This window comes from Mytilus trossulus, chromosome 7, assembly GCF_036588685.1.
Source record: "Mytilus trossulus isolate FHL-02 chromosome 7, PNRI_Mtr1.1.1.hap1, whole genome shotgun sequence".
Taxonomy (NCBI): domain Eukaryota; kingdom Metazoa; phylum Mollusca; class Bivalvia; order Mytilida; family Mytilidae; genus Mytilus; species Mytilus trossulus.
This window is the reverse complement of record NC_086379.1, coordinates 33871934-33894719: the sequence shown is the minus strand read 5'-3', so window position 1 is coordinate 33894719 and position 22786 is coordinate 33871934. Positions and strand designations below refer to the sequence as shown.

Genomic DNA, 22786 nt, shown 5'->3' with positions numbered 1-22786 from the left:
AACGCAAACTTTGATTGAATATTAACTATTTATGATTAAAAAAAAAAATATGTTTTTATTGTAACAGTCAATAATATCTCGTTATATATGTTTTCTTCTAACATGATACATGCATTGTGCTTAGAAATCATTCCTACCAATTTAATTGACTCTAAAATTTTACTTAATAATTGTTCATCATAAAAATGCAGAGCTACATGTATGATAAGGGCTATATTGCGGTTATTATATAAATCAATGCTATGCAGCCATAAAGAGCAATTTTAGATAGACAAAGTAGATAGTTACAATCACATTGTTTACCTTTGCTAGCACACGTAAGAACACTTTTAGTGGTATTTATCATATATCAATAGATAGGGCAGATTTGTTTTTAATTTCAAAAAAACATGAACATACAATATATAAAACCCAAACAACCGTCGATGGCGTTTATTTAAGTTATTTGGTATACATGTATTTAAACATTGTTTTAATACTAAAATTACTATTTGAAAAAATGCTCTAACTCCATTGGTTTCTCTTTCATGTAAACTTTACATTTAATTTGTAAGGTTTCAAATTATGTAATGCATTTCTACAAATGTATAGCAAATAATTGTGAAACACATTTCCATGTGTTGCGTCATTTGTGTTGCTTATTATATAGTTTATGACTTCTTGTATTGAATAAAATGAAAGTAATATACATATCTACACATGCATATATGATTGGTGTGTTATACATCAACGAGATGATAACCAAGACAAACTAAATATGAATAACGCTTGCGGTCACATGTGTATATAACGTTTTTAATAAATTATTTCAAGACATGCATTGTGTTGTTGCCAATATCGCAAATGCATTTAACGCCCAGAATGATAGCAGTTTGTTTTAACAAATGTTTTCGCAATCAATTAATGTCCAATGAAAAGTAAAATCACAAAAGTACTGAACTCTGGGGAATATTCAAAACGGAAAGTCTCTTATCAGTTTTCACACAGTTCAATTATTCATCTCGTATTCAGTATTTTTCCACCGAGACTCAATATCCCTACAACTATCCTCCTGTTCTTGCCGACTTAGTCTTCTCTTCATGTGAGGCAACGTCTGTTCAAAAGTTGTCATGAGATCAGTGGCGTTCGATCAATTGCATAATGAAAGTAATTATAACTCTTAAAAATTGCATCAACGGGACGATATAATGTCTATATGACGGCGCTGCTAGACTGTTGCCTCTCATGAAGAGAAGACTAAGTCGGCATGAACAGCAACATTTGTTGTAGGAATATTGAGTGTCGGTTGAAAAATACTGTATAAGAGTTTCCTAGAGGTAAAGTGATCAATTCGAAAGTTTAACGGACTTAATCTTCGTTTGTTGTACCATGTCACAGACCACCACGGATCCAATATAATATAATTGTCAACAAAATGAAACCACAACCATATTTATTCTCTTCGATGTGACATTATCGAGGGGAACCAACGCATGTTGTAGTGTATATAATGTACGCAATTAATGCAAATTTGGCACAGCTTTCCCTAACCTACCAGAGTATCTATGTTCTGGTTATATAAGTGTTGATCTCTCTTAAGCTGTCTAACTAGTGTTTTTTTTCTTTCACGAAGCCAAAAACTCCTGCAATTGGAGATGGCCCTAAAACAAGAATGTAAACTAGTTCAGTAAAATGGACGTCACATTTGACATACTAAGAACACAAACAAAAATCAAAAACACACACATACACACCAACACAAAAGATTTTCAAGGGCATTGAGGTTCCTGACTTGATAAAGGACTTTTTTGTGGCTATTTTACTTTTCACAAACAATTAAATTATACATATAGTCCGATACATCAAGAATTATTCATTAGATGTAATTGCTGCTGAATTAACTTTTAGTAACTGTTGTATAAGACTAGTACTTTTTGTATCGGTGATTTGTGTCTATTGTACATGTAGTATTCATGTTTCTAGCATTAATGTTATTTGTTCTATGTTCCTACGTATTGATATAAACACTATTTTATATAACAAAAATACCGATCTCCGCGGTAAATTCTAAACGGATAGTCCCTAAGCAAATGGCAAAATCAAAAGTTCAAACACATGAAACAAATGGATAACAACTGTAATAGTTATTTAAGACTTGGTACATGCATTTTCCTATGTTGAAATTGTTGGATTAAAGCTGGTTTTATAGCTAGCTAAACTTATCACTGGTATTACATAACATGCAATTATATTAAAAGCAATGTTAAAACAAAACAAACAGAAAACATAGGTGCAAATGTTGAAAATAGTGGTACTTCAGTGACTCAGTCAGTCAACACGTAATCACTAAAAAACAAAAGCAAATAGTTCTACAAAGAAACACAAAAGGAATATAGAAAAAGCATATAAGCACAAAACGAAAGATAAGAATACAGAAAATTTACTTGGCACAATAACACAGTGACGGTATGTATAATGTAAGAGCCAAGTCATATGAATATTTCAAAAACAGTAATAGTCAAATTAAGCCAATAACTTCACATTAAGATTTTTAACATGTATCTATGGTTTAATTTGTTATTTAAGGAATGACTGTAATTTTTTTTTCTGTCTATGAAGAAATAACATAGAAAATGTGGTGCTCACTGAATAACGCTCGTAGCGGGTTATTTAACAGTGCACTACATTTTTTTATGTTATTTCGAATAGACAGAAAAAATATTACAGTCATTTCTTATAATCTAATTCTGAATTCCATTTAAAACCGTAGAAAACCATGAAAAAACGTTAATGACGTCACGGTGACATGACTAAATTATGTCTATGGGCTGATTACAAAATAATGTCAGACAATCAGAAGACGCTTTACATCCGAAATTAAATTATTTTGTGATAAACATAAAACTAAACTTTGCGTTGCTAGTTAAATAGTTCATCTATTGTTAACTTGTTTGTCCACATCTTCCAGGAAATTGTCAAAATTTACATAATCTTGACTGGTATCCTTTCTTAATTTGTTTTTATAAAATACTTTGGATTCGATTTCGTGGGTACTAATTTTAGTGGATTTAGGAAAACTCACATGTTCGCGGTATTTAATTTCGTGTTTTACCGATGTCTGCTCATAAGTCTAAATAAATATTCTTATTCGTTGAACATATAATTTCGTGAATCACCTGTACCCACGAAATCCACGAAATTGGTATCCAACGAATTATAATTAATCCACAGTAGACTCTTTTATTTCCAATCAGTATCAATCGATCAAAGAAGAAGTAAGAAATCAGTAAACCATTCTCTCTAGGTTTTAATCTGCGCAAAGGTATTTGTGTTTTAGACAATACCAATGAATACCAAGGAGTAAACAAAGACTCACAAAACCAAAGGACATTTACATAAACAGCTATAAGTAATTATTAAAAACAACACGAACTCCACTAAAAACCGGGAGTGAAATCAGGTGCTCCGGAAGGGTAAGCATTTCTTGCACCGTATACAGCATCTGTCGTGTTATTTCTTTGTTCAGTTCGGTAATGATGTAAGGTTTTTATGACCGAGGAAGAATATCACATATGATTTCTGACACACTTTTGCCATAATGGCAATTCATCTCATGATGGCGACCGTCAAATTTTTTGAGTGATGACCTGAATTTGATTGATTCATAGCCCTGTCTTAGCAACTTTTGAGAAAGCAGTATTCCTCGTTCAACAAAATCAACGTATTGTGAGATAGCTCTAGTGTAACGTATCAATTGAGACACATATACTCCATATGCTGGTGCTAGTTGTCATCCACAGCAAGACAAATACATGTTTTATACACTGTAACATATAATCACATCAGCCTTTTCAAGGTACACATTTGTCATCTTTAACAGTTTTTACTTGAAGGATTTCTCAACGCATCTTGCTTTTATCATTCTTGAACATTCTAGATTCAGGTTAATAAAAAATGTCCGATCATTTTTATATTTTTTTTAAGAATTGAATGCTTCTTTTTGTAACTTCATTGGGGTGTAAAAGCGTTGACCGAAGTACATTTTGTGTGAAGCGCGGAATTGTCAATTTGGTTCTTCGTGAGCACAAGTTCATACACAAACAAACGAATTACCGTATTCACTCCTATCATACCTGTAAACTGTTCCAACTATCCGGAATATCTTTAAAAGTAGGGATACATATTCACAAAAACTCGATATTTTCTTATTGTTTTGTAAATTTCTGCATTAGAAATTAATCAGTCGCCCATTTGAATTATTTAAAGTACATGAAATTAAAGCTCGGGATCATATACTTTTTTTTTTTATCTACAGATTCGGATACGTCAACGTATATATTACGGTTGATGTGTCTTTAAATGACCGACCTCTAATAAGGTGAGTTTTTTTGGTCACTATTTGGTCACTATTAAGGTTAGGGTTATAGCCAGCAAAACGGTAAGGGCTACACATGTAGTCATCATTTGAGTAAGGGTTATATTCAGCTTTTGGGTTTATATTATAGTCATCATAAGGGTGAAGGTTTTTATCATTATTAGGGTAAGAGATATAGGCATTGATAGGGCTAGCAGTATGGTTATCATAAGGGTTAGTATTATGTCTATCGTAAAGGTTAGTAATGATACCAGAAATAGGATCTGGGTTATAGCCACATTTACGTTTACGTTTTGAGTCGATATTAGGGTTATGATCCGTAACCAGGGTTATGTTATAGGTCAGCATTTGGGATAGCGTTATAATCAGCATTATAGCTAGGGTACTAGTCACTATGATGGTCAGAGTAAGGGTTATTAGTCAGCCTGTTGAATATGGACAGATCATAGTTTTCATTCCGTTTAGGGTTAGGGTCAATATTAAGGTTTGAATTATAGCCAGCGTTATATTAAGGGATGTGGTCAGCACTAGGGTTAGCGTTATAATCAACATTATTGTTAAGATTTTTGTCAGAACTGAGGTTAAGATTATATCCAGCAATCGGGTTACAGTTATTTTCACAATAATATTTAGGGTTATAGCCAGCATTATGGTTAGGGTTAAGGTTTCATAAAAGGGTTAGGTTTATAGTCACCAATACGGTGAGAGTTATAGCCAACATAGGGGCTGAGGGTTTAAATCTACATAAGGGATAGGGTTTAGTCAGCATTACGGTAAGTGAAGAAAAGTCAGAATAACTGTTATTGTCAAGCACTAGGGTTAGGGTTATACTAGTAGTTAGCGATCGGGTTAGGGTAAATGTCAGCATAAAGGAAAATGTCATGACAAGCATTAAGGTAAGACTTACAACCAGCATTATGGTAAGGGTTATAGTCAGTAAGATGACAAGGATTATATTCACCTTTATGATTATGCTAAGTGTCACTTTTTAGGTAAAGGTTATAATCAGGACAAGGATAGGGTTAGGGCCATGTCAGCATTAGGGTTAAGGTTATAAACATCATTAGAGTTATGGTTATTGTCACATTTATGATAAGGGTTATAGTAAAATTACGTTTGGGTTATATTTAGGATAAATTTGGGGGTATAGTAAACAAACATTAATGTTCGGGTAGCTAGCATCGGGGTTATGGTTGTAGTCATGATAAAGATTAGCGTTATAATCATTATTATTGTTAGGTCATAGTCAGAATAAATGTCAGGGCTATATCCAGGTAATTAATAAGATAAATGTTAATTTGCTTTCCATAAAGAAATAGACTAAGTATAATCGTAGCTAATATAATGAGATGTAAAACTTATTACAAACTACTTCTTTCCAATTTCAGATCATGTAGGCTGGGTACCAACACATACATCTAAAAGCGTAAAAATAAATCTATTCAAATGTACAAAACATAAAACGTAAAATTTGTCCAGAAAGTCATATAAAAGCCCTTTAGTATTACTGTGCTTGGTCTGCTGGACATCCGTTCCTGTCTGCCTTTTTTGGCTCTCAACCAGCTGATTTTTCCGGGAAAATAGGAAAGTTGGTGAGAGGAAATAATTTATTTTTAATTTGTTTTTTCCCCAGTGATATCAGATCATGTTCAAGCGCTTTACACTTCACCTTATTTTCATTTCCGCAATTAACACAAATGAACAATATAACATTTCCTAAAATCTATTTTCCAAATTTGTGCATGAAGAGGCTATAGTTTCACTACCAATATAAATATCGTAATATTATTAATTGCACAAATTAACAGGATGTTATTGTGATGTTGATCAATTTAGTGACAGGACATGTGTCTTTGTAGCGACATGAAGTGAAACATAGATATGACTTTAAAAACTATTTGGACTATTTTATGTGTCTTTAGTTTCTTACCATGGAAAGTGAAAACAGGTAATTGCAATATGTTTTAACAAGTTTTAAGGACATAACTTATGTTTGAAACATTAACTTATACTAATACCCTTCATTTGATATATAACATTTATGAAAGCATATGGCGAAATAATATTTTTCATCCAAGAACCCATTAGATTTTATTTTGTACACATAAGCTGATCAACATTGCTTAACAGAAAGAAAACAAATATTTACTAGCAGGCTCATTTGATAGCTTATTCATTTGACTTTAACTAATACTTAACATTCACAGAGGACATTGGTGAAAATTGGGATACTAACTGATTATGCGCGCAAACAAATATTTACTTATTTTTGAACTCACTGACATGATATCATACACAGCATCCCATCATAATTCGAAGTATTTAATTGTGAGTTTATGTTCATCTGAATGTGTACCTGTGGGCATACGTCCATAATATAATTCGAAGGCGAAGGTTATCTCAGTGGTTTATTTAATGGCGTCTAGTCAAAACAGTAAAAGCAATGCTGATATAAAACCATGCATTACATTGTTTCCCCTAGACTCTTTAACAATTTTCATATAGACTTAGAGCGTTATAAATCAAAAACTTTTAGTAACTGGTGAAGATGGATTTGATACAGCATGCCATGAATAAAATATCTCCTTGAAGTGAAGAGTATTCTTAAAACTAACTACTGCACATTATTGTCTTAGATCTTATATATGCATTATTTTAGTAAAAAAAAATACCATAAAAACCTCAAAATTGACTTTGTATATATCTCAAGTTTCACGGTTACCTTTGTGTGTTCAACATCAGAAAACGATATACACAATAAATCTTTTATTAGAACAGAATATTACTTCATTTGCCAAAACTAATCTTTCAGGAGGTCAAATATACAGATGGTAGACGGTCAATATCCGAGGACATTTGCACATGCCACTCTGTTATATCTATTTTTTATAAATCAACAGTTGGTGATTTGATGGATCAATATAAATTTAACTTGTGTTTATGAATTAACTGAAATTAATGAGCTGGGTGTTCCATTAAATTTGTTCGTTCTGAAATAAACTAGGGAAATATTATATAGATATAAAAAGATGTGGTATAAATGACAATGTCACAATTCTTCGTCAAAGTCACAATTTATAAATTTTAAAGTAAACCATATAAGTTCTTGCAGGGTCTTCAAAACGGAGCCTTGCCTCAATCCGAATAGCAAACTACATAAGGCACCAACAGTCACTAGCGCAAAACCATTCAAACTGGACAACCAACTGGCTATAATATGTAAAACACGAGAACACTTATGAACCACACCAACAAACGACAACTACTGAAAATCAGATTCCTGACTTAGAACAGGTGCAATGTTGTGCTTGATTTGTTTTTATTTCAGACAATGGCATGTTTATGACCACCAGAAGAAGAAATTGGATAGACAGTTTAAGTTACTGTAGCTTAGTTTCTGAGAACAATCTGCATTATTTATATAACAAGGAGTACGCTGGTTGGGCTGGTGGCATTTATTTAAACACACAGTGGATGATTCATCACGGTAATCATAAAATCAACGAATGTCATTGTTCCTTAAATTTGATAGATAAAATACACAGCAGCACTTTCAACAATTGACAACTGATATCAATGGCTAATAGAAAGAAGAAGTTTGTGCTACAAATACATTATGTTACTCTGGTTCATGATATAGCAATATGCCTAAATAAAAGAAGAGTTACTTTGTAATCTGCCTGATGCAAAATTGTGTCTTTTTCAAAAATTTTCAGTTTGTTTGTTATCGTATTGAGTATACGTAATTTAGTTTTTGTACATTCTGAATTTATCTATTTATCCCAAGTAGAACGTGTTTAAACATCCCAGTTTATAAATTTTAAAGTAAACCATATAAGTTCTTGCAGGGTCTTCAAAACGGAGCCTTGCCTCAATCCGAAAAGCAAACTACATAAGGCACCGACAGTCACTAGCCCACACATCCCATGTGGAAAGGTAACACATGGCCAGCGAAAGCTCTTTTTTTGAGAGCCCAGGTGGTCGCGTGGTCTAGCGGGACGGCTGCAGTACAGGCGATTTGGTGTCACGATATCACAGTAGTATGGGTTCGAATCCCGGCGAGGGAAGAACCCAAAATTTGCAAAAGCAAATTTACAGATCTAACATTGTTGGGTTGATGTTTAGACGAGTTGTTTATACATTATGTACACAGCCATGTATCACCATCATTGATGGCGATTCGATAGATACATCTGTTGTAGGGTTGTCACTGACTCAGACGTACTTATGAATATAATTATTTTCTGTGACTGTATCTTACATTAATTTGTAGGATCCTTTACTATAGATAATTTAGGTGATCTGTAACAATAACATCTTCATGCCTTATATATCATGTACTGTAGTACGCCGCTAGATTAAAACTGACGTGGAAAGGTAACACACGGCCAGCGAAAGCTCTGTTTTTGAGGGCCCAGGTGGTCGTGTTTTCTAGCGGGACGGGTGCAGTGCAGGCGATTTGGTGTCACGATATCACAGTTGCATGGGTTTGAATCCTGGCGAGGGAAAAACCAAAAATTTGCGAAAGCAAATTTACAGATCTAACATTGTTGGGTTGATGTTTAGACGAGTTGTATATACATTATGTACACAGCCATGTATCACCATCATTAACGGCGATCCGATGGATAAATCTGTTGTAGGGTTGTCACTGACTCAGACGTACTTATGAATATAATTATTTTCTGTGACTGTATCTTACATTCATTTGTAGAATCCTTTACTATAGATAATTTAGCTGATCTGTAACAATAACATCTTCATGCCTTATATAACATGTACTGTAGTACGCCGCTAGATTAAAACTGACGTGGAAAGGTAACACATGGCCAGCGAAAGCTCTGTTTTTGAGGGCTTAGGTGGTCGTGTTTTCTAGCGGGACGGGTGCAGTACAGGCGATTTGGTGTCACGATATCACAGTAGTATGGGTTCGAATCCCGGCGAGGGAAGAACCCAAAATTTGCAAAAGCAAATTTACAGATCTAACATTGTTGGGTTGATGTTTAGACGAGTTGTATATACATTATGTAAACAGCCATGTATCACCATCATTAACGGTGATCCGATGGATAAATCTGTTGTAGGGTTGTCACTGACTCAGACGTACTTATGAATATAATTATTTTCTGTGCCTGTATCTTACATTCATTTGTAGAATCCTTTACTATAGATAATTTAGCTGATCTGTAACAATAACATCTTCATGCCTTATATAACATGTACTGTAGTACGCCGCTAGATTAAAACTGACGTGGAAAGGTAACACATTGCCAGCGAAAACTCTGTTTTGAGAGCCCAGGTGGTCGTGTGATCTAGAGGGACGGGTGCAGTGCAGGCGATTTGGTGTCACGATATCACAGTAGCATGGGTTCGAATCCCGGGGAGGGAAGAACCAAAAATTTGCGAAAGCAAATTTACAGATCTTACATTGTTGGGTTGATGTTTAGACGAGTTGTATATACATGATGTACACAGCCATGTATCACCATCATTGATGGCGATCCGATGGATACATCTGTTGTAGGGTTGTCACTGACTCAGACGTACTTATGAATATAATTATTTTCTGTGACTGTATCTTACGTTCATTTGTAGAATCCTTTACTATAGATAATTTAGCTGATCTGTAACAATAACATCTTCATGCCTTATATAACATGTACTGTAGTACGCCGCTAGATTAAAACTGACGTGGAAAGGTAACACATTGCCAGCGGAAACTCTGTTTTGAGAGCCCAGGTGGTCGTGTGATCTAGAGGGACGGGTGCAGTGCAGGCGATTTGGTGTCACGATATCACAGTAGCATGGGTTCGAATCCCAGGGAGGGAAGAACCAAAAATTTGCGAAAGCAAATTTACAGATCTTACATTGTTGGGTTGATGTTTAGACGAGTTGTATATACATGATGTACACAGCCATGTATCACCATCATTGATGGCGATCCGATGGATACATCTGTTGTAGGGTTGTCACTGACTCAGACGTACTTATGAATATAATTATTTTCTGTGACTGTATCTTACATTAATTTGTAGGATCCTTTATTATAGATAATTTAGCTGATCTGTAACAATAACATCTTCATGCCTTATATATCATGTACTGTAGTACGCCGCTAGATTAAAACTGACGTGGAAAGGTAACACATGGCCAGCGAAAGCTCTTTTTTTGAGAGCCCAGGTGGTCGTGTGGTCTAGCGGGACGGGTGCAGTGCAGGCGATTTGGTGTCACGATATCATAGAAGCATGGGTTCGAATCCCGGCAGGGAAGAACCAAACATTTACGAAAGCAAATTTACAGATCTAACATTGTTGGGTTGATGTTTAGACGAGTTGTTTATACATTATGTACACAGCCATGTATCACCATCATTGATGGCGATCCGATGGATACATCTGTTGTAGGGTTGTCACTGACTCAGACGTACTTATGAATATAATTATTTTCTGTGACTGTATCTTACATTAATTTGTAGGATCCTTTACTATAGATAATTTAGGTGATCTGTAACAATAACATCTTCATGCCTTATATATCATGTAATGTAGTACGCCGCTAGATTAAAACTGACGTGGAAAGGTAACACATGGCCAGCGAAAGCTCTTTTTTTGAGAGCCCATGTGGTCGTGTGGTCTAGCGGGACGGGTGCAGTGCAGGCGATTTGGTGTCACGATATCATAGTAGCATGGGTTCGAATCCCGGCGAGGGAAGAACCAAAAATTTACGAAAGCAAATTTACAGATCTAACATTGTTGGGTTGATGTCTAGACGAGTTGTTTATACATTATGTACACAGCCATGTATCACCATCATTGATGGCGATCCGATGGATAAATCTGTTGTAGGGTTGTCAATGACTCAGACGTACTTATGAATATAATTATTTTCTGTGACTGTATTTTACATTAATTTGTAGGATCCTTTACTATAGATAATTTAGGTGATCTGTAACAATAACATCTTCATGCCTTATATATCATGTACTGTAGTACGCCGCTAGAGAGCCCAGGTGGTCGTGTGGTCCAGCGGGACGGCTGCTGTGCAGGCGATTTTGTGTCACGATATTACAGTAGCATGGGTTCGAATCCCGGCGAGGGAAGAACCAAAAATTTGCGAAAGCAAATTTACAGATCTTACATTGTTGGGTTTATGTTTAGACGAGTTATATATATATGTTACAGGCATTTTCTAAATTTAGGCATTTTGTAAAATGACTGAATTTTCAGGCATTTTCTAAAATGCCCAAAGTTGACAGGCATTTTACAAAATGCCCAAAAAAATCTAGTCATTTTGTAAAATGCCTGAAATTTTTGATGAAAATTTCACAAATTGCCTGGTCTGTTTCAGGAAAATTGTGTAAATAGGAAATACATGAAATAGATGATAGAAATATATTGTAAAGCTACAAAAAAGTGTTGAGTAAAATAAAGTTAAGATTATTCTTTAAAAAATGTAGCCTGCAGGTTAAGTTTTCATGTTTTACTAGTTTTAATGTCTATAATTAGAAACTCCATAGAGCAACAACTATGAGTTTGTACTAACTCGATCTGTAGTTCATTAATGATCTTCTTTCATTATGGAAGAAGGGCATTTTGTCCTTACACCTGAACAAAGATTTACAAACCAACTAATTGAACATGTTGACTCTGATCAGAAAAGTGTTATATGGAACAGAGAAAACTATGAAACTATTTTGAACAAATTTAAGATTGGAATTAAAGGACATTCCTCGGATTATTATCATATGCAAAACTAGGTGCATTTCTTCTGTTGAGCTATAACTTATTTAAAAGTTTTCAAAACAAGTGTCAATTCTGTAGACTCTTAGGAGATCTGCAATTATGATAATGAAATATCCTTTAGAAAAGCTTTCAGTAAAGTTTCTTTACGTGATGTTCAGGGTTACACAAAATGTGGCTCTAGTGCTAGTGGTAAGACTAGATGTAACACTAAGAGTTGTCTTTGCAAAAAGTCAGGACAAATATGTTACAGTCGCTGTCACCCAAACATTACAAGAAGCAACAAATAAAAGCCATCTTCAGTGTTTATGTAAATGATTTAATTACAATTATAAAACTGCAACTGTTTAAATGGGAGAAATCCGTTTGCGCCAAAAATGCGTCCTTTTGCGCCACAACTTTTTTTTTCCAATGTTACGTTTGCGCCACCTGTTTTAAAATTACATGGTATCATTTGCGCCAAAAATAAAACATATGATTGCGCCAATTAGAGGAAAAATAACTTCCCTCCACCTTTATTCTGACTTAGAGCCGGCAGTTTACACGACAAATGTTTCCTTTCCTGAAATATTTTCGAACATATGATACTGTTTAACCCTTTCCTCCATAATGACGCCTTTTGTCTGCAGTTGACTTAATAAAGTTTGTATCCAATATGAAAAGGAATATCATAGGAATATCTGACTTAAATTTATTTGATGAAATAGTTGTTTTTCACAATGCTTTAATACTTCAAAGCATAAGTTCAGCATTTTATCAAAAAAATCCTATGCGAATCAAGAATGCCAAAAAAAAAAATCAATGGAGGAAAGGGTTAAGCCAAAAATAAAAAAATATATATATTTATGATAGATATGTGCATGATGCATACGGGTAAATTGGCGCAAATGAACTCCAAATATTGACGCAATTGATGCATTTGGAAAACAAAATTTGGCGAAATGATACTACGGAAAAACAGTAATTGGCGCAAAGGGACTGCTGCCGTTTAAATTGCTTGCCATATGTAATGATAGAATAGAATTATCTATTTGATATTTCAAGTCGTTAAATATTGAGTTCATTCAATTCAGTTTCTAATCTTTTAGGCATTTTGTAAAATGCCTTACATTTTTTTCAGGCATTTTATAAAATGCCTGATAAAAATAGTCAATTTGTAAAATGCCTAAATCATGCAGGCATTTTAGAAAATGCCTAAAAATTTCAGTCTTTTACAAAATGCCTAAATTTAGAAAATGCCTGTAACATATATATATATATATATGCAAAGTCGTCTTATTTTGACATTAAAGCTTGCTGAGGCGATATGCATAATAATATTAGTAATATCATAAAAACTTGTCCAACATACCTGTATTTTTTTGTGTATAGATTTAAGGTATATTCATGATATACCGCCATTTTGAATTGTACTATTGCAGTGCACAAGCATTCTAGTTATTTGCTCAAATTTGCAAATTTGTAGACAGAGGTGCAATTGTATTGGTGAGACAGTATAACTATATCAAGATAACTTTCTAGCTTATTGCATCATTTAAAACATCTAAACAAATAACACACATTTGTGTTTTAGAATCATTTTTTTCAAGCAAGCCATTTAAGGAGAGATAACTATTTAAACAAAATATTTATACTTGACTGATATGGAAATGTTTTATTTGTAGCGAGAAAAATGTTTCTGTGAAAACATGTTTTATTTTTATTTTCTTAAAGTTATAAGAAACCTCAAATTAAAAAAAATGATGCATATGTTTTTTTTATAACTAAATGGATAGTTTTCATTATACAACTTATGTACATATATTTTTTTCTGATGAACATTCTTTAATTTGTCCACATTTAGATGAAGTTTACCTTTTTTTAATTGCTTGCTTCCAGGAAGCAATTCTTCGAAATATTTTCGGTATGCATAGTGTCCTCAGCGTAACCCTCCTCGTAAAAAATGGGTGATCGCAATACGCATGAATCTGTCATTAAAATAACCAATTATCTGGTTGTACATGTGAAACATGTGCTCAATACCCATGCTTTTTGTTATTTATTTACTATAAGGTGACAATCAGTAAACTTCGACTTCAATGATATATACATGCATTGGTTCAAGAAATGGATAAACATTATTTTTCATCACTCACTCGTTTCATACACAGCTACTTTTTCATAGGTACTATTTCTGTACTAAAAAATTGTAGTACTGGAAATCTACTTTTCATATTCAATACTATTTTGTTACACTAAAATTATTGTGATATTTATGTACCTGTATTTTACAGTACTTTATGATTACTTGAAATTAAGGTACTACCAATTTTTGGTTACTATCTTTAAATATTTAGCATTTTGAAAGTTTTTCTATTTTAAATCTCTTTTTAAGTTATGATTTTCAAACATGAAATATTGTACTATTTCTGTACAATAATATTTTGTACAAATCAAGTACTTCAAAATACAAGTATCAAAATATTACAATAGTTTTAAAGTAAAGAAATAGTACTAAATATTAAAAATAAATTTCTAGTACTGCATTTTTAGTACAGAAATAGTACCTATGCAAAAGTAGTTGTGTATGACTTTAAAACTTCTTATAAAACCTATCTTCTCACAATTTATTTTATAATTATATTTCATAGATTTCTTTTTATGCACCAACATGTTTTTATTCATGAACAATCTAAGCAATTTTAGGCAATTTTCAACGAGTCAATTCTTGAACAAAAGATTGGTGACCCATGGTTTTTATTAAATTTTTTAAAAGAGCATAGTAAAATCCACATTTTGACAAAGTATAAGAACATGGTATAGCGGAAAACAAATACTGTAAATTCAGAAATGATTGCGATTTTGTCATTTTAGACTTAAATGCGATTTTATTTTTACGATTTTGAGAAAAATCCTGATTAATTCATATAAAACATTTCAAAATGCGAGTTTAAATTATTACGTTTACAACTTTTGCAATAATAAAAACCTCGCAATAATTTCTGAATCTACAGTACTGTGCCGAAGATCTACCTTAAGTTTCACTGAGGAAATCATTTTGTAGAACTGACACGTGCCTTGCATACTTATTTATAAGGCAAGTATCTGTGCGAAATTTTGCGTACAACCATTTAGTCGAGGAATAATGCTGGTAGATGTTTCATAAAAACATGGCGAATCGAAATATTTCACTAGCTGTAGCGGTATGCTCAAAAGTACAAAACAATATTCATTTTTTTTAATTTTTTTTATAATTTCAAAATTTATTAACGCGCAATTCTAGAAAGGTTAGTTACAAATCACGCCAGTTCCGAAATAATGACTACATACTAGCTGATGATACCGTTTGGGACTGATATTCCAGCGGTAGAGGTATCGACCAAGTGAGTAGAAAATGAAAACAACACGTTTTTCATTTCATGCGTCTGAAGTGCTTTTCTTAAATTACTTTCACCAGGAACGCTTAAAGCCGAATATTTTTAAGTGGAGGTTGTATAGGACTCGAAACAGTAAACGATCTGTATGAATAAAAGATAAGCTTAAAGATATAGTACATAAATAAGTTACCTGAGGAATAGATAACCTAAGCTGTATTTTGCAAAACTTTTGGAACGTTTTGATCCTCGATGCTTTCAAATTCGTAATTCATTTGGCTTTTAAATTTTCTTTTGGATTGGAGAGACACTGATAAGGTTTTTGTACATAAAAACACGCTTCTGGCTTGAATGCAAATTTGAATCCTGGTATTACCAATGTTATTTCAACTGATCGGGCGGAGCTAGGTTTTTATTTGCATAAGGAAAGTCTATTTGAAGATGTGTGTGATAAGGATGATTGCCGTTATAATTATTAATGATTTCTAATCACCTATCAGTGTCATCAAAGGAATTTACAAAAGAATTACTGGACACTTCATTGATGAGTTTATCCTAATACACCTATCTATAGATGGACTGGTTTATTATGGGCGAACCGGTTAAACTCCGCCCAGTCAAGTGAAATAAATTGAGTAATATGTATAATGATTCATTTACTACTGGCTACATAGAAATGACGTTTTACAAAATTTGCAAACGTTGCAAGCTGCCACGAAATACAAAGTTCACTCAATCATCAGGAAAAGGCTTATTGAAGAAGTTATGATATTATCAGCATAACACTTAATATAAGTAAAAATGCCACAAAACATATTAAAAAAGTGGAATCTTCCAAATTCCCATTATTACATATTCAGTTTAATGGCAAGGCCTGCAACGGAGATCAAAAATGTATTCTAAATATCTTATACTTATAATATATATGTTATGCCGCTAATCGCCCGTAAATCGTGATATGACGTTTGTATTCTAAAATGGCATAAACATTACAGTTACTGTTCGTCGCATTTCAAAATTATTCTGATAACAAATGTAAAGCGTGATTACATGGTTAGATATGCCACCGTGTAATTGTGCCTAAGAAATATGCCGCTGTAGGTTTTGACTTCCAATCACAGTGTGTTCACAATTGTCCTTCATCAATCCCATTATAATAAATTATTAACAATATTTGTGTTCGGCTATTCAAAATGTCCTTTTTATTGAATTTATTTAATTATTGTTGATATAGAAATATGTTTTTTGTTTGTTTTGTAGGATGTTATAGCAAGTCTGGAGCAATGAATAGTAATGATGTCCATGATATTAAAAGATTATCCCCACAACTTTGCTCAGAGAAATGTAAAATATTACCATATTTTGCACTAAAGGTAATACATTTGTTTTGTGGTTTCTGCGTTTCAGTTATTGTTACCGTTATAAAATAGGGGCAACAGATACCAAAAGGATATTTAAATTCGAAAGTAGTAAAAGAAACTGATAATACCAAGAAAAAACGACACCATGAAATACACCAGCACAAAGCATAGACAAATAAAGATGGCTCTAGGCAAAACCCCACAGAAACCTTGTGTAGTCTATAGTGTTTCGGAAATGAAATAAGGTGTTGCATCTTTTATTGACTTATAAATGCAAAGCAATGTGGTATAAAGATATAGCTTGCAACTGTTTACAGCTATTGTTCTTTTTGCTTTATGTTTTGATGTCATCAGTCGCAGAATCAATTTTCAGAATGGTTGTCCAGGAATGAATGACGTACCCTGTTTAATAGCATTTATAATTTGTATTCAATCCTGACTTGTGACTTAAATGGTAATGAACACCTTTGTATGTTTTTGTAAAAAAAAAATAAAAAAAAATAAGGCTATTTTTGCTACGATATTTTGTAATGTGCTTGTTTAAGGTATCCATGTAAGGTATCTATATTCTTTGTAATGTAGTACAACTGCTGTGTCTGCCTTAATTCCCTTTACAATTTAGAGGGAGTAGACTCATCAAAGTGCACATACAAATGTCAAGGTTCAAACAAAGACGTATGTGGAGAACGATCGCATTTCACAGTATACAAGCACATTACTGGTGCGTAAAATATGTTTATGTACTACTATATTCACTTGCTTTTTTAAGCATAATAATGTGCATATGGATTACCATGCCGTAAGATAAATGTTTTATGTTTAGACGTATAATATTTCATTGAAACTTGAGATGGCTGCGGCAAACGAGACACCTCGTATCAATAGCACACCATTTATCTTCTATTATACACCATGCACTGTATTACAATACTAGATAAAACCGAAGATGATTATATTAGTCACTGAAACTTTACATGATTAAACTTAGAAATGTCTTAGGTGATTGAATGTCTAGTGCACTGGAAACGTTGCAAGTGCTTTGACGACGACGTACAATGTTAACTGATGGAAAATTTTGCCATCAAATTAATGCACCGTAAATTCTAATTATTTTAAACAAAAAAGTTGTTATTGTTTTTTTCATAATATTAACAAGTTATTCATAAAAACAATAACATTAAAATTTTATTTTAAAAACTTGTTCTTAATTGACGACAATCTACCATAAGTAGATTAATGTACTCAATGAATCTTTCTAGTTCGATTGTCTCTTGAACCAATATAACTACATGAACAATTTTAAAACCTCACTTTTGGTTAGGAAGATAAAAGTGTTTTTAAGAATGGGTATCAATGCTTTACTTACTTACTTAATAAATGTTATGCCTTATGGCACATAGGGCAAGGACAAGTTTCCTCCATTCTGTTTGTTTTTCTTTCCACTGTTCCACAGGTTTATCCTCTTTCCGGGTTATGGAAATTTTCGCAATGTTGTTTTAGTTCGGCCTCTCTTTCTGTGCCTTTCTGGTGTTCATCTAAGGGCTACCTTGGTCATGTCATCAGATGGTTTGGTGTATAACATGACTAAGCCACTTTTACCTTTTTTGTATCAGCAAAGTCTCCATGTCTTTGGTGTTCGTCATCTCATGTAGGTCTTTGCTATCTTCGTTATCTTTCGCAGACATGTGTAATGGAAGCTGGAGAGTATGTTGATGTCTTTCTTAGTCATTCTCCAGCACTCTGAACAATATAGGAGTATAGAGAGTACATAGCTGTTGAAGAGCATGAGCTTGGTCTTCTTTGAAAATGCTGTTGTTTTCCAGATGTTGCCTTATCTAATAAATGCGGATCTAGATCTTCCTATTATGTTCTTTATATCTCTTTCAGCGCCACCTTCTGTTGTTATACAACTGCCTAGAAAATTAAATGAATCTTCTGTTTCCAGCTGTTTCCCTTTTACAAATATGACAGGATGTCTCTCTATATTGAGGTACATTAGCTTTGTCTTGTTGGCATTGATCAATTTAGCTGTTTCTTTTAACTTTTTTGTCTTCTGCTGCATATGGTCTTTGGTATGGAATAAAAATCAATGCTATAGGTTTGTGTTAAATGAAAGAGTAAAATAACCCAATTACTGTAACAACTTGATTTGTAGTACTGGATATCTATAAATGTTAATTCAATTCATAGGAAAATACAAATCCAAAATGATGTCGATCAAAAACTTACATGTTCAGCTGTTGTACGTGGTGATAATACGTTTGAACTCAAAGCTGTTGACTGCACTTTCAAGTACTGGACAGTTTGTGATATATCTGGAGGTAAATATAATTAACACATATAAAAGAGGGACAAACGGTACCAGTGGAACAGTTAACTACCTCTGCTGGTGGACTATCAGTCCCGAGGTTATCATCAGCCAAGTAGTCAGTGATCCAATACTGACATGATGTAACAAACTTTACTAAAATACTCCGTTTATAAATTTTGAAATAATTAAAAAAAAACTAAGGTTTCAGCTCTCATACAAAATTGGCTTTAGATGAATTTAGCTATTTTTTATTTTTTTTACATATAGCTCTTCAACGGTTTCGGTATTTATACATCTTCAGATTTCAAATGTTTGGCTTTGAGCGTTTCTAATGAAGGTAAATCCAGAAAAGCGCTTCGGACGCTAGAAATGATCAATCGTGTTGTTTTATCTGCTAGTGGACTATCAGTCCCCTAGGGTATCATCAGCTCAGTAGTCAGTGCTTCGGTACTAACATTATTCAATCTAACTAAAATATTCCGTTTATAAATTTTGAAATTATCAAGCCTCAGGCATACCTTAACGGATGGCTCGAACGGATGCATAATGAATACTTTTTTTCAATCTGTTCATAACCGTTAGACGTCCCTTCTTATCCGTTAAACTGCCGTTCATATCCGTTTCATTTCCGTTTAGCGAACGTTTTATCTGTTGACGTCCGTTCTGTTCGGATGAAAATGTTGAGCATGTTCAAAACTTCGAAAGGACGTCCAACGGATAAAATGTGCGTTGACTGCCCAGTAGGCGTCCGTTTTGTAGGTACTTGACCGTTTTGTTTCCGTTTTCCGTTTGTATCCGTTACCTGTACGGTATTCATCCGTTAGAGGTCTGGTAAACAAATTCACTAATAGACTTCTACCGGATATTTAACGGATAAAACGGATACTGAAGGAATTAGAAACGGACTTCTAGCGGACGTAAAACGGATTAAAAGGATGATAAACGGATCTGAAACGGATCAATACCAATTGAACATTTTGCGAGATGCTTGCCAATTATTAATATGTAAAATTTCGTCAGGTTCATGAATTCGTATTATTCATAATCGATCTTAGAGTAAAGACACGTCTTCACAATCAAGTAGGTCACATTCATGAAAGGGAAAGGGGTTGTTGTTACAACGTTACAAATTTATAAATTTTCTGTTTACAAAACTTTGATTTTTCAAAAACTAAGGGTTTTCTTATGCCCAGGAGTAGATTACCTTAGCCGTATTTGGCACAACTTTTTGGAATTTTGGGTCTTCAATGCTCTTCAACTTTGTATTTGTTTGGCTTTTTAACTGTTTTGATCTGAGCGTCACTGATGAGTCTTATGTAGACGAAACGCGCGTCTGGCGTATTAAATTATAATCCTGGTACCTTTGATAACTGTTAGGAACATATTCGATATCATTTGTGAAACTGTCATTTCATAACAGTCAACCAACTCGTAATGGCGTGCGCAAAAAATTACGAAGAGATGATTTTTACTTCACTATTTAGAACTTTTGGATTCATAGCTTCCTTGTGATCAGCAGCAGCTCTCTATCAAAAAGTACTTGATGGGCAATGCAAGCACGAGAGTATCGTATCAATTGGGGGATATAAACCACGTATGCAGGTACTGCTAGAATGTTGCTACTTAGAAATGGAAAGTTCACAATTGGAAAGCCTAAATTATCTCTTTTGTCGTAAAGTTTTGTTTTCAACCGACCCTCATTGTCAATTTCTAGATGTAAATCAAGATATGAAGCCGACTTAACCGTATCATTTGTATCCTGTATCTCTAGTTCGCTTGGATATATTTAGTCAGAGAAAATCATCTTTATAGCGAAAAGTAGAGTTAAATGAAATTGCTTACTTGTAATCTTTAATCCTAAGACGTGTCTGTATGACGTCAACCTCATAATTATATAGAAACAAGTCGGCCAGAAGAGGGGCACAATTGGTTTCCATTGGAATGCCGAAAGTCTCTTTGAAAACACCTCCTTCGAACGCAACAAATATGTTGTCAATCAAGAAATCAAACATCTTTATAATGCAGTTTCAGAGAATTTTTTGTTTAAATCGGAGTGATCCTTTACAAAGTAGGATTTATTCCTCCCTCATTTCCATATGACAAGATACTTGAATCTACGTTGGCCATTATTTTACATGAAACAAAGCAATGTCAACTCTTTCAATTTGTCTTTTAGTTTGGAATGTGGAATATTTGTGTAAAAAATTCAAAACAACTCTTTTAAAAATTTCATGCGTCCGAAGTGTAGAATAGACAAGATGAAAGAGAGTTAGATTGTATGTCATCTACAATATCTTTGGATTTATTTATTTTCCACATCTGATTCACGCCACCTCTAGAATATGCAGTTTTACAATAACTTTGAAGCCCGGCTTTGATTGTTGATAAAATAGATGTTAATAGTTTAGAAAGAGGTTTCGGGGAAAACTAGGAAGACCCAGCAATTTACCGTTGTTTTTATGAAGTTTAGGTAATTAATACAGTGATCGAAGATCAAGTTCTTTCAAATTAGTTGAATTTTAACATTGTTCCAAAGGAAAATAGTACAGACCTATGATTATCCACGATGTCCTCTTCGTAAAGTGTCGTGAGGGTATATGTTGAATTTTCAAGTGAATTGCCAATACCTATTCGTGTATCAAGCATTTAATGTCACGAGCTTTGCGCACAAACACGATGATGCTTGGGACTTTATATGCGGGGACAACAACATATTTGTCATGGATGTAGGATAGTTGTTTTGCAACATTTGGGTCTTTAAAGAAGTAATCGAATTTATCATAACTGGCGGATTGGAAGCCTCTAAAAACTTGAAACTATTACTCGAGTACCAAATTATTGATTGTAACACATTTATACAGATGATAATAAATGTATAATTTGTGACGCTCTAGGTATACTAGAGTTCCAACCCTTTTAAATACAAGAATGATCGTAAATGTACATATATTACTTGTATTTCCTCCCAATATTGTTGCGGTAAGAGTGATACGTCATAGCAGTGTTGATTAACTTCCTTCCTGTCTAGTTTGGTCATTCTTTTGAAAGTTATTATGTAACATCTTCTGTCACTGTTTTTTAAATACTGTAATAATAAAGCCTTCAGACAAAAACCACAGAGCAAATATACATGGTTAAACAGGTAGAGAAAGCTATGATACAAATGTATTCAACATTGATTCAATATATCGGCAGTTACGTTCGTACCATAAGAAAAATTTGTTGCAAGAGTTTCTTTTAACATAAAAGTATTCACGCCAGACGTGCGTTTCGTCTACAAAAGAAATACATGAATTAATAAATCTTGTTGCAAAGCAATATAACCTTTAACATAGAAAGTAGCCAAAAGCTAGCGTGCAATAAATTCCAATATTACCCTAGTGCAATACATCTTTAAGATTCATGACGTCATCAACGACAAAATCTTAGTTTAAACCAAGATTTACTTCCAAATATTATATTGCTATACAATAAAAGGGTTATGCATAAATATTCGGGAATATTGTCCATCGTAGAACATAAATTACACTCGCAAGCTCGTGCAATATAAAAATTTACTCGGGACAATATTCCCCAGGCCATCGTTTCACAAAACATCGTAAATCGTACGATTTACGACTGGTCGTAGAATATGTTCCCGACCAAGTTAACGAGTGTTTCACAAACGT

General features: G+C 33.6%; 2 protein-coding genes across 2 annotated transcripts in view; both read left to right on the top strand.

Annotated features, from left to right (window-relative positions):
• The first annotated feature begins 6195 nt into the window (after nt 1-6195).
• Nucleotides 6196-18551, top strand: LOC134726356 (uncharacterized). The gene is made up of 4 exons (XM_063590755.1): nt 6196-6302; nt 7683-7841; nt 16707-16819; nt 18489-18551. The coding sequence occupies exons 1-4, from the start codon at nt 6236-6238 to the stop codon at nt 18549-18551; spliced, it is 402 nt and encodes a 133-aa protein (XP_063446825.1). The 5' UTR covers nt 6196-6235.
• A 480-nt stretch (nt 18552-19031) lies between these two features.
• LOC134726974 (uncharacterized) overlaps nt 19032-22786 on the top strand; it is a 39697-nt gene continuing 35942 nt past the window's right edge. The window contains exon 1 of the mRNA XM_063591371.1: nt 19032-19128. The gene's annotated coding sequence lies outside the window, so the exon portion shown is untranslated. The remainder of the gene's footprint in view (nt 19129-22786) is intronic.